The 13,559-nt window shown below is 40.7% G+C and overlaps 2 protein-coding genes across 2 annotated transcripts; one reads left to right on the top strand and one right to left on the bottom strand.

The window, feature by feature from the left end:
- LOC104100421 (chemocyanin-like) lies at window positions 1–832 on the top strand. Its single transcript, XM_009607641.4, has 2 exons — window positions 1–276; window positions 582–832. The coding sequence occupies exons 1-2, from the start codon at window positions 111–113 to the stop codon at window positions 773–775; spliced, it is 360 nt and encodes a 119-aa protein (XP_009605936.1). The 5' UTR covers window positions 1–110; the 3' UTR covers window positions 776–832.
- Window positions 833–1,936: 1,104 nt separating this feature from the next.
- On the bottom strand, window positions 1,937–2,372 carry LOC104100423 (chemocyanin-like). The gene is made up of 2 exons (XM_018772174.3): window positions 2,240–2,372; window positions 1,937–2,133 (listed from the first exon to the last, which is right to left on the bottom strand). Exons 1-2 carry the CDS (start codon window positions 2,370–2,372, stop codon window positions 1,937–1,939), a joined length of 330 nt encoding a protein of 109 aa, XP_018627690.1.
- Window positions 2,373–13,559: the final 11,187 nt, after the last annotated feature.

Consider the following 13,559-nt stretch of genomic DNA (forward strand, 5'->3'; position numbering starts at 1 on the left):
CAGCTAACTTCTAAATCTTTGAATTACACCTTTTAAAATAAATTCCATCTCCTACTCTACTATATAATTTCTATCAAAAAAAATAAATACTATTTACTAAGTAAAACAAAATGTCAGGTAAACAAGGGTCTGCAATTTTATGGGCTATATTTATGGTGTTGTTTACTATTCAAATAACTAATGCTGCTATTTACAATGTTGGAGATGGTAATGGCTGGACTTTGGGTGTTAGTAACTGGCCTAATGGCAAGAATTTCAAAACTGGCGATGTGCTTGGTATGAAACTAATATCCATTATTTGCCTTTTTAAACACTTTTTTTCTTTTGTTATAAGCACTTTATTTTTAAACTATAAATCAAGTGAATGCAACTTCTCAAGCTGAGGTATAATTTCTTTATAAGTTGTCGAAGCAGTTCTGTTGTCACAATCTTTTTTGTTAAATCGTAGAAGTGCTCATTTATCAAAGTGAGATAGTATGTTAAGGAAATAACTGATTATGTCAGATTAATTAGGAGTTTATGTAGTGTTTATTTATTACTTCATGACTTTAACAACCTTTTTTTTGTTTTTTAATTTGCAGTATTCAAATATCCTAAAGGTATTCACAATGTGGTGATAGTGAACAAGGCTAATTACGGTACTTGTAAGGCTTCAGGGAAAACACTTAGTTCTGGAAATGATAGAGTAACTCTTGGCAAGGGCACATACTACTTTATTTGCGGCATTCCTGGTCATTGTAATGGTGGCCAAAAGATTTCAGTTACTGCTAATTGATAAGTATATCTCTTCATTTCTATATTTGAAGAATGAAATAATAACTTAGTTATACTAGTTTTCTTTTTTCATTCCAGTACTCCACAAGCAAAAAACATCTATATGGATCAAGAAATAAAACATTCTATATATATCATTGGTACTCCAAAGTACAACAATTGGAATGAAATAATACTACTAGATTAATTTTGATAAATGCGGTTTAAATTGAAATAAATTAATTGGCAATAACAACCGTCTTAACGCCATTAGAACAATGTGGCCCGATTGTACAAATGAAGTACTGTGTTCCGAATTCAAAGCCAAAATTTGAATTGCATCACATGAATTAAGACGAAGGGAGTATTTTGTACAAACCCATATAAAATAGATTAATAATGCCAAAATAAAATTAAAAACTTAGCAGGTATTCGTATTAAACCAATAAATGCATAATAGTATTTTTCAACTAATTATTTATCACTTAATAATAATTAATTATTATGTATTAAATTTTAATTTGTTATTCTTAAACTCAAATTATACGAGAGGAATGTAAATTTTTTTTCGAAATGAGAGTTCCGGACATCAAAAATGTTAAATCCACCCCTAACTCTCAAACTCATTGGAAAGGTATTCCTTTTTTATAATCATCTGGTGTCTTATATCCACTAGCCTGGCTAATTCAGATTCGCTGAACTCATCGAAAAAGAATTTACTCAGTGGCGGTTTGGTAGTATTCACTTGTTTTGTTTTTCTACAATTCACTTGTTTATTAATAAAATTATTTTTAATCAATTTTTTCATAACAAAATTAAAAAACAAAAAGTTCGAAGCGTCGGAATGCTCCCACTGCTTATTGTATGTTTTATTTGCTTTAATTTTCATGTGATAGTGGCGTCGGCACTTTGATTGTACATCAATTTACTTTCTGGAACTATTCTAAATCAGTACAAAAGTTTTTGTTTAGTCGCAAGTGTTCGAACATCGAATGTGAATTGTAACAAAAGAAAAAATGAAATGACAACTTACTTATGCTAATTTGTTTTTCCATTCAAGTACTCCACAAGCCAAAAACATCAATATGGATCTAAGAAATAAAACATTCTATATATATCATTGGTACTCCAAAGTACAACAATTGGAATGAAATAATAATACTAGATTTAATTTTGAAATAAATTAATTGGCGATGACAGCAACCTTTACACCATTAGAACAGTGTGGCCCGATTGTACAAATGAAATACTGTGTTCCTTGTACAAGTGTTACTTTGTCGTCTCCTGAACTAAAAACTTGTCCTCCAGTACCATCGCAAGAGTCAAATCCTGCCTTGCTCACTCTCACAACGTTGTGCATCCCAGCCATGTATTTAAATTCTGTATTTTAGGAAAGAAAAACGAAAAACAGAAACGTTAATTTTTGTAAAATAGATGCACTTTTTCATTATTATTTGAATATAAAAATTTGTTTATGAATGCTTACCAATGACATCGCCAACCTTGAAAGTCTGGCCATTAGGCCAACCATTCATATTGAAACCCCAACCATTAGCGCCACCAGCAGGAAATGTAGCTGCATTTGAAATGTTGGTTTGAAGAAGGACGCATAACATCATAGCTACGGCAATAATTGTGACTATTTCTGTAACAACCCGATCGGTCGTTTCGGGAAGTTATATCCCCGTTTCTCCCGGGTTAGTTGGTTCGGGCCCGGAGTGGTTTCGGATTGGAATGAGACACTTAGTCTCTTATTTAGAACCTTAAGTTGGAAAAATCAACCGGATGTTGACCTATATGTAAACGATCTCAGATTTAAATTCCGATGGTTCCGTTAGCTCTGTTAGGTGATTTTGGACTTAGGAGCGCGTCCGAAATATGATTTGGAGGTTCGTGGTAGAATTAGACTTGAATTGGCGAAATTTAAAAATTTGGCGATTTCGGTCGGCAGTAAAAAATTTGATATCGGGGTCGGAATGGAATTCCGAAAGTTGGAGTAGGTTCGTATTGTCATTTGTGATGTGTGTGCAAAATTTGAGGTCATTCGGACGTGGTTTGGTTAGTTTCGGCATCGGTTGCCGAATTTGGAAATTTAGAAGTTCTTAGGCTGAAATCCGAGGGTAATTTGATGATTTGATGTTGTTTTGAGTGATTCAAAGGTTCGACTAAGTTGGTATGTTGATATATGACTTGTTGGTATTTTTGGTTGAGGTCCCGAGGGCCTCGGGGTGATTCCAGGTGGTTAACGGATTTGTCGAAGTTAGAAAAATGCTGTTGAAGCTGCTGCTACTGCTATTTTCGCACCTGCGGAAGAAAGAGTCGCAAGTGCGAGGCCGCTGGTGCGCGTGTGGAGTTCGCAGGTACGGGCAATGCTGGGCTAAGCAGGTTGCGCAGGTGCGAGTTGGAGGTCGCATCTGCAAGCCCGCAGGTGCGAAACCTAGGGCACATATGCGGAAAGGGGGATGCTGGGCAGGCTTCGCAGAAGCGGAGTATGAGCACGCAGGTACGCTTGCGCAGGCGCGAAAATTTGTTGCGCAGATGCGGAAAAATGTGAGGCCAAGGCTGGAGCGCAGGCGCGAAGGATTTGGCCGCACGTGTGAGCCCGCATGTACGAGGCCTGGAGCGCAGGTGCGGAAGCTGGGGAATTAAGTGGAGTTCGCGGATGCGGCACCTTGACCGCAGGTGCGGTCCTGCAGGCGCGAAAAAAGAGCCCGCAGGTGCGAAAAACTTGGGAAGAAACCATAAATAGAACACTTCGCGAATTTGGTTCATTTCCACCATTTTTAAGTCGGTTTGTGGAGCTTTTGGAGTGATTTTTGAATGGTGGTTCAAGGGCTATCAGTGAGGTAAGTTGCTTGAGCCCTAATACTCGTATATGTGGTGATTTTCCGTTATTTAATCATGTAATTAGTGAAAATGAGGGGTTAGGGTTGGAATTTTTGGAGAGTAATTTAAGGATTTGAAGGACCAAACGATGTCGGATTTTGATAAATTTGGTATGGTTAGATTCGTGAGTGAATGAGCTTTCTAATTTTGTGAATTTTGTTGGATTTCGAGACGTGGGCCGAGTTTGAGCCAATTTCGGGTTTTGATCTAATTTTGTAGCTTTTCTTGTGGAATTTATTCCATTAGCACGTATTGATGGTATTGTACTGATTGTGAATAGATTCAGAGCATTTGGAGGCCGAGTCTAGAGGCAAGAGCATTGCGGGGTAGTGATTTGACCGGTTTGAGGTAAGTAACGATTGTAAATCTAGTCCCGAGGGTACGAAACCCCGAATTTTGTATCATTCTACTATTTTTAGTGACGCACATGCTAGGTGACGGGCGTGTGGGCATGCACTGTTGGAGATTGTAACTTGGTCTGTCTTGTAGCAACTGTAAAGTTGCATACTTTGTTAAGACTATATGATACTTATATGTTTTAGAAAGAGTTTCTGTAAATTGGGCTGAATGCCATGTTTGGGCCTTGTGCCAGTGTTGTTTGGACCCTTAGGGGCCTTTTCTTACTATCCTCTCAGTGTTTTCGATTGAAAAATCTATACTCAGTCATGTTTATACTTGTTTACCGCATAACTCAGTTTTATGACTCTATTTTGATGCATATAAATATTTTGGACCGAATGTCCGAGTGGCTTGAGAGGTTTATGACTGAGTGAGGCCGGAGGCCTGATTTGTGAGGATATTTATGGGATCGGGCTGCACGCCGCAACATGTTGCATATTAATGGGATCGGGCTGCACACCATAGCATGTTGCATATTTATGGGATCGAGCTGCACGCCACAGCATGTTTGATATCGGCCGAGGGCCTGATTGTGAGGATGAGTGTGGATCGGGACTGCCCGCCTGCAATATACTTTATTATGATAGCACGTGAGTTGTCCGTGCAGCACATGAGTTGTCTGTGCAGATTATAGCGCTTGGGCTGAAGGAGCCTCTCCGGAGTCTGTACACACCCTCAGTGAGCGCAGGTACCTACTGAGTGCGAGTGCCGATGCTGAGTGACTGGGAGGCATGAGTGATTGTGAGGTATCCCCGAGTGGCACGAGTGATTGTGAGGTATGCCCGAGTGGTACGAGTGACTGTGAGGTTTTCCCGAGGGGCTGTTTATGATTTCATCATTTTTGCTCACTTTGCATTTTTTCTCTGTTTGAAAACTGTTGAAAAATATCTTTAAATGATTTTTACTCGAACTTGGTTTAAACGAGATATTTTGATTCAAATCCTGATTTATAAAGCATGTGGTATTTTACTGAGATTTCCTGATATGAACGTTATATGCTTTATTGCTCGTCACTACTGCTCAGTCTTTATTTATTGTTGTTGCTTACTGAGTTGGCGTACTCACGTTACTCCATGCACCTTGTGTGCAGATCCAGGTGTAGCTGGATACGGTAGCGGTTGTCGATTGTTCTGATTGCAGATTTTCCCGGGGATAGCAAGGTAGCTGCCTGGCGATCGCAGCCCTGCTCTTCTCCCTCTTATCTTCCTCTAGTTGTATTTTGCTATTTTTCAGGCTGAGTTAGCCTTGATATTGTTAGACAGATTGTTGTAGATGCTCATGACTAGTGACACCCCGATATTGAGCTTTTTTTTCGCACTTTTGTTTTGATTTGAACTCCTTTGCGAAGGTTTTTATGTTAAATAGCATTGAAATTATCTTTGAAATGAAAATATCGGTTTGTTTTGGAAATAAGTCGGCTTGCCTAGTTCCACGATAGGCGCCATCACGACAGGTTACATAGGTCTCACGAGTCATGAGCGGGTTTAGTAGAGTTTTCCGGATCGGTACGGAGACGTCTGTACTTATCTTCGAGAGGCTGCAGAACCCTTAGGAAAATTTCACTTTCTTGTATTCTATCGTGCAAAATTGATTCATCTTGGAACATAACTCTTTGAATTCCTTCCACGCATTCGTATGTGCACATGAGCGCTCGGTATCGGTTGTGCATCGCCAGCTTGTGATTCTATGAACGAGGTTCGAGATGTGTATTATGTGTTTTGGTGATGGGCTAGTCTGGAGGACTTGAGGCCAGGTTTAAACCGTAGTTTTGGCTCGGTAGCTTCAGTTGTAACCTGTACATTTGGACTCATATGTCCGGTAATGCCCCTACGAGTGGAATTCGTGGCTCGATGAGCGGTGGAATGGCTTTGTGATGAGTATGATGTAACTGCTGGATATGGTAAGACGATTTGAATGTGACGAGAAGTGTTTTCTTGAAATGTAAAAGAAGGCCATTGGGCGCTTGATTTTCATTTTGATGTGACGTACGGTCTCGAGTGCGAATGTTTTGGAGGATCTTTCACGTTGTTAAATTTTGGGGCAAATTAAATTCTCATGTCTTGTCAATGAGTGTGGACTCAAGAGGAGTAAGTGATTGTGTAGTAATTGTGGTTGCGAATAGGTATTTTTTGATGTTGATGGCTCGAGAAAGATGATCTTCGAAGAGACTTAGAGTCGGTAGCATTTTATTGGTTCAGGTGCAACAGAGATACATTTCGATTTGATGCAGCAGTTGGGTAGCAAAGTATGAGGGAAGACATGACGGGCAGTGTTTCGCGGTGGTTGAAGTACTAGCAGGTCAAGTAGGAGAAGTAGAGATTGAGAAGTTTCTTAAAGAAGATGATTTAACCGAAGTAAGAGTGGCAGATTAGCATATGAATTCACTAGTAGGGTAGTCGTGCGCCTTGAGAAAGTGTAGAATGGTTTAGAATCATGTTAGTATGTGAATCGGCCTGCAGACTCTATTTGGAGTGATGGTTAGTGTACAAAGAAAAATTGAATATGGCAGAAAGGAGTGTGTTTGAAATGAATAGAGGCGTGAAGATCAAATTATCGTGTCAGGTGCAATATGACTTGAGTTCGGAAGGTATTGTCGACGTACAGTTGATGTCAATAGGGAAAGTGCAGACTTATACAATGGTGGGCGAGCATGAACTCAGGAGAATTTACGGATTTAGTGGTCGTTGCACTCAGTGCAGTATCATTGGAAGATGTCAGTAAGGAATTCCACATGTGGGTTATCTCCTGTGTGCAGCTAGCGGTGGCATGATGTTGATGAAGCTTTTGCAAGGAATATTACTTGCTACTCGGTAGGAGGTCGCGTATGCGATTTTGGCTGGAGATTCGGAATATTCATGAAAGGCTTAATAAAAGACTTCGAGAAGTCTGGTAGGTTAACGATGCGAGACCTTGGTAATTGAGAAGGAGAAATCCTTACAGGTTCTAATTTTATATAATTGCAGCTTAAGGCTAAGCGGGGGAGTCTGCTATCGACGAGTTAATTGCACGGTTATGGGTCGTATTAGTTTCGGTTCGGGGTATACCTGTGAATCAGTTATGACTTGCAGATGTCGAGATCAAGGATGACTCGGGTAAAGGAATTTTTGGACACAAGTTGTATTACACTCTATGGTTATAGGAGGAGCATAAAATAATTGAGTGGTTATTCATAGAGAATGTAGTGTACATAGAGCGGGAATTTGCTCGGTTGCGTAGGAGTGTGGGTTACTCTTTATTACCTTGGGTGTTGGTGTTCTAATGGGGCACAAGTCGGTTCGGTTCGTTTGGTCGGTTAATTCGAGAATTGAGTAGAGTGGATGACTCTCGAGAATGGTTCTAATAGATTCAAGATTTATAAATATGGCTAGAAAACTAGGAGTTGCATTGAACGGTGTTGAGACTCGTGGCATCTTATACCATTGTGAATTATGCATTTCAGTATCAAGAAGGTGAAGGAAACAGTTTTAGGTTCACATAAAGTCTCTTCGGAGTAAGCATTTTTGGTTGTGGAACCTTTGGGATACATAAAAAGGGAATTCGGCAGCTTATAAGCCTTAGGGCGGCGTGATTCTATGCTAGAGTTCGTGGGGTAAGTTTTAGTTAAGGATAGTAGTGTTCTAACAAGGAAAAAGTAGCAATTTAAAGGCAATTTAGAAAGAACTTGGAGAAATAGGACAGCTTGGTAGTAGGTTGGGTTAGCACAGTAATGGGTATGATCGGTTCTTTGGGTACTTATGATGTGGCTAATATCTATAGGTGTTTCGTGGCAATGCTCTCGAATTTGGCAACCTGTGTGGCTTGGTGGAGTTAGAGGAATTCAGTTCAGATAGCTTGGTTATGTTCGAATGGATTTCAAAGTGTTCATGATGGGTTCTACCATGGTTTGAACCAGATATTTTCTACCGATGTACGGAACGTGTTGTGTGTTATGATTTCCTCCTAGAAAGAAGTAAGAAAAAGGTTTCTGACTAATAAGGTATGTAATTTGCTAGTGACTCAGAGTTGATAATGGAATTCTTATGCTTGTCACATGATGGCATAATAAATGTGGTGTGTTGTGCCGGAATAGGATTTACATGTACAAGGTCACAGTTCAGTTTTGAAGGGAAGGACATAAATTCTTAGGCAGCATGAACGGTTTCCGATAACTTGGTAAATAATATTACTATCTTGTATAGCTTGATGAGAGTGTACATTTCAGAAGGGGCAGTGTGTTCTGATTTATGGGTACTTCGCTAGTATTGCGGCACTCTCCTGGTTGATCGACTGTTGATATTCAAATTTTTGCCAAGTGGCACGGAAGAATTTTTTTTTGTATTTCTCGTGGGATGATTGTGTATGAGAGAGGTGTTAGGCATTCGGGCGGTGGATGTGGAATCAAATATGGTGATTCATGTGTTATATGGAATTGGAGATTGGGAGTTCTCAAGAGCAGATTGTTTCATGGTTGTGGACTGTGAAGTTGTGGCCGGAGCTAGCCAGATGATAGAAGGTGTTATGAATCCATCATTGTGGACTTTCGGAGGTTGTTTATCTATTGGTGGCTGACCATGGGGCCCATTGGTAGGCCCAATTAGGATGTGTATTCTACACCGAGCCGGATTGATTGGCTCCATACTGCTATTGTTGAAGGATGTGCCATTCGGTTGATATGAAGCTTATTCGTGTTCTAAAATAATCTGTGAGTTACTCTTCTATACTACGAGGAGTTGTGATTCGTTGGTTATATGCACATATGGTGCGGTTCTATTGTGGCCTTATAGCGGAATTTGAGCGAGAATAGTATTGGATATTGCTTGGTTGATGACATATTGGTTATGTTCTTTCGGGTTTTATGTGGCATGGTATTGTTTGCTTCTCTGTGGTTATGGTAATGCACTTTGGGTACTTGATGTCGAATTGCGCATGGTTATTGATTGTAGCAGGGTGGCTTGAGGTGTTTCATATGGACTAGTATTTGGATAGGGTCGCGTATTACAGCAGAGTTATGTGGAAATATGATCTCTTGTGTAAGATTCGTATGTTATGGTTTTGTGGTGTGTGATGGGTTCTTAGCATTGCATCAGGGTGGTACTCGTCGAGCTTGCAGAACGGTTCTCCTGTTTGGGTCATTGTTACGATTGGGTACATTTGGAATGTTGCTATCTGGTACACAGATTACACGAGTTGTGGCTTTAGATTGTATTGATGTGTCATGTCACTAGAGTGGTCGTGTTGGATGAGACGAGGTCATTGGCCCAAGGTCATTGGGCCTAGAATGGATGCTATCAGATTTGATTGTGGTATAATTGGGAGGATAATATCGGAAGTCGGCTTTGAAATTGGCTATAGTTCTTGTAGAAGAAACGGGAGCTCCATGACCTGTTGGTTTAATGAATGGTTATGAATTCAGTATGTTTCTTTCATCATCGGCAGTGTACGAAGGTTTTAGAACGAGGTTTTGTCTGAAATGAGGTTTATTACTAGCACTGATTGATTTGAGTCGATATTGTGATTTGAAATCATTGCTTCGAGCATTTGAGCTATGCAGTATTTGAATTTGAGTATTTGAGTTATGGTTACGGCTTTTGGTACAGCTTGTTCATACTTATACGGTATGTAGATGCGAACTTCTAATCTTATAAGAAATTTCGGATGTCGGAAATTTGATTTGAAGGCTTGTGGGCTAGGTTGAATTGAGGAATTTCAGTTATGCTGTGCTATCGGACCTGTATGGGATAGGGTGATGTGGGATCATCCTCGGGTATGTGCATGGGAAAGTTACACACCCATTTCCTGGCATTTGGAACAACTCTCGGCAGGTTCGAGGATGAACGTATGATTAAGTGGGGGAGGATGTAACGACTCGGCCGGTCGTTTCGGGAAGTTATAGCCCCGTTTCCCCCATTTCTGTTTCCTTTATGCTCTTAAGCTATATTATGATATACCGGGTTGGTTGGTTCAGGCCCGGAGTGGTTTCGGAGTGGAATGAGACACTTAGTCTCTTATTTAAAACCTAAAGTTGGAAAAGTCAACCAGATGTTGACCTATATGTAAATGATCTCGGATTTGAATTCTGATGGTTCTGTTAGCTCCGTTAGGTGATTTTGGACTTAGGAGCATGTCCGGAATGTGATTTGGAGGCCCGTGATAGAATTAGGCTTGAATTGGCGAAATTTGGAAATTTGGCAATTTCGGTCGGCAGTGAAAAATTTGATATCGGGGTCGGAATGGAATTCCGGAAGTTGAAGTAGGTTCGTAGTGTTATTTGTGATGTGTGTGCAAAATTTGAGGTCATTCGGATGTGGTTTGGTTGGTTTCGGCATCGGTTGCCGAATTTGAAAATTTAAAAGTTCTTAGGCTTGAATCCGAGGGTAATTTGATGATTTGATGTTGTTTTGAGTGATTCAAAGGTTTGACTAAGTTGGTATGTTGATATATGACTTGTTGGTATTTTTGGTTGAGGTCCCGATGCCCTCGGGGTAATTCCGGGTGGTTAACGGACTTGTCGAAGTTGGAAAAATGCAGTTGAAGCTGTTGCTACTGCTATTTTCGCACCTGCAGAAGAAAGAGTCGTAGGTGCGAGGCAGCTGGTGCGCGTGGGGAGTTCGCAAGTGCGGGTAATGCTGGGCTAGGCAGGTTGCGCAGCTGCGAGTTAGAGGTCGCATCTACGAGCCCGCAGGTGCGAAACCTAGGGCGCAGATGCAGAAAGGGGGATGCTGGGCAGGCTTCGCAGAAGCAGAGTATGAGCACGCAGGTGCGCTTGCGCAGGCATGAAACTTTGCTGCGCAGGTGCGGAAAAATGTGAGGCCAAGGCTGGAGCGCATGCGCAAAGGATTTGGCCGCACCTGCGAGCCCGCATGTGCGAGGCCTGGAGCGCAGGTGCGGAAGCTGAGGAATTAAGTGGAGTTCGCGGATGCGGCGCCTTGACCGCTGATGCGGCCCGCATGCGCGGAAAAAGAGCCCGCAGGTGCGAAAAACCTGGGCAGAAACCATAAATAGAACACTTCGCGAATTTGGTTCATATCCACCATTTTCAAGTCGGTTTGTAGAGCTTTTGGAGTGATTTTTGAAGGGTGATTCAAGGGCTATCAGTGAGGTAAGTTGCTTGAGCCCTAATACTCGTATATGTGGTGATTTTCCGTTGTTTAATCATGTAATTAATGAAAATGAGGGGTTAGGGCTTGGAGTTTTTGGAGATTAATTTAAGGATTTGAAGGACCAAACGATATCGGATTTTGATGAATTTGGTATGGTTAGATTCGTGAGTGAATAAGCTTTCTAGTTTTATGAATTTTGTCGTATTTCGAGACGTGGGCTGGGTTTGAGCTAATTTTGGGTTTTGGTCTAATTTTATAGCTTTTCTTGTGGAATTCATTTCATTAGCGCGTATTGATGGTACTGTACTGATTGTGAATAGATTCGGAGCATTTGGAGGCCGAGTCGAGAGGCAAGAGTATTGCGGGGTAGAGATTTGACCGGTTTGAGATAAGTAACGATTGTAAATCTAGTCCCGAGGGTACGAAACCCCGGATTTTGTATCATTCTACTATTTTTAGTGACACACATGCTAGGTGACGGGCATGTGGGCGTGCACTGTTGGAGATTGTGACTTGGTCCGTCTCGTAGTAACTATAAAGTTGCATACTTTGTTGAAACTATATGATACTTATATGTTTTAGAAAGAGTTTCTGTAAATTGGGTTGAATGCCATGTTTGGGCATTGTGCTAGTGTTGTTTGGACCCTTAGGGGCCTTTTCTTACTATCCTCTCACTGTTTTCGATTGAAAAATCTATACTCAGTCATGTTTATACTTGTTTACCGCATAACTTAGTTTTATAACTCTATTTTGATGCATATAAATGTTTTGGGCCGAATACCCTCTTTTACTGAAATGCAAGAGTGGCTTGAGAGGTTTATGACTTAATGAGGCCGAGGGTCTGATTTGTGAGGATATTTATGGGATCGGGCTGCACGCCGCAGCATGTTGCATATTTATGGGATCGGGCTGCACGCCGCAACATATTTGATATCGGTCGAGGGCCTGATTGTGAGGATGAGTGTGGATCGGGGCTGCCCGCCTGCAGCATACTTTATTATTATACCACGAAAATTGTCCGTGCAACACGTGAGTTATCTGTGCAGATTATAGCGCTTGGGCTGAAGAAGCCCCTCCGGAGTCTGTACACACCCCCAGTAAGCGCAGGTACCTACTGAGTGCGAGTGCCGAGTGTTGAGTGACTGGGAGGCATGAGTGATTGTGAGGTATGCCCAAATGGCAAAAGTGATTGTGAGGTATGCCCGAGTGGCACGAGTGACTGTGAGGTTTGCCCGAGGGGCTGTATATGAGTGATATTTTGCCCAAGGGGCTGTATATGAGTGATGTTTTACCCGAGGGACTGTTTATGATTTCATCATTTTTGCTCACCTTTGTATTTTTTCTCTGTTTGAAAACTGTTGAAAAATATCTTTAAATGATTTTTTCTGGAACTGGGTTTAAACGAGATATTTTGATTCAAATCCTGATTTTTAAAGCATGTGGTATTTTACTGAGATTTCCTGATATGAACGTTATATGCTTTATTGCTCGTCACTACTGCTCAATCTTTATTTATTATTGTTAGTTACTGAGTTGGCGTACTCACGTTACTCCCTGCACCTTGTGTGCAGATCCAGGTGTAGCTGGACACGGTAGCGGTTGTTGATTGTTCTGATTGCAGATTTTCCCAGGGATAGCAAGGTAGCTGCTGGCGATCACAGCCCTGCTCTTCTCCCTCTTATCTTCCTCTAGTTGTATTTTGCTATTTTTCAGGCTGAGTTAGCCTTGATATTGTTAGACAGATTGTTGTAGATGCTCATGACTAGTGACACCCCGATATCGGGCTTTTCTTTTCCGCACTTTTGTTTTGATTTGAATTCCTTTGCGAAGGTTTTTATGTTAAATAGCATTGAAATTATCTTTGAAATGAAAATATCTGTTTGTTTTGGAAATGAGTCGGCTTGCCTAGTTCCACGATAGGCGCCATCACGACAGGGGGTTTGTTTGGGTCGTGACAGTTTTCTCTTGACATCTTTTAAGAATGGTTATAAAAGAAAGGCTCTCAGTGTTGTTGTGCCAATTGAGTGAGAATTTAGACCCTTTTATAGGGAACTTCTTGTACCATTTGACTCACTATTCATTGGATTTGGAATATCTACTATTTATCATTGTCTGCAAATTTATTAACAACTTTCCCAAATTGTTATCTTCCAAGTTTTTCATTGTAAAAAAATTAAAGAATCTTTATTTTTATGATAAGTCAATAAAATATTACAAAAGAAAAAAGGAATAAATTGATGGACTTTCCAGTGAGGCAAAAGTGACTAAGATTACCGAAGGAAATGTTACAAAAAGAATAGAGAAATTTTGATGTAGTTTCCAAACAAGCATATTGATCACGCCCAACTCTAGTCCTAAAAAAAATAAGCGGTCGTTGCAAATATAATCCGTTCTAAAAGTCCGGAGTCGAATACCACAAAGAACTAAGGTTTAGCTACAACT

This window comes from Nicotiana tomentosiformis, chromosome 1 (assembly GCF_000390325.3).
Source record: "Nicotiana tomentosiformis chromosome 1, ASM39032v3, whole genome shotgun sequence".
Classification (NCBI taxonomy): Eukaryota; Viridiplantae; Streptophyta; class Magnoliopsida; order Solanales; family Solanaceae; genus Nicotiana; species Nicotiana tomentosiformis.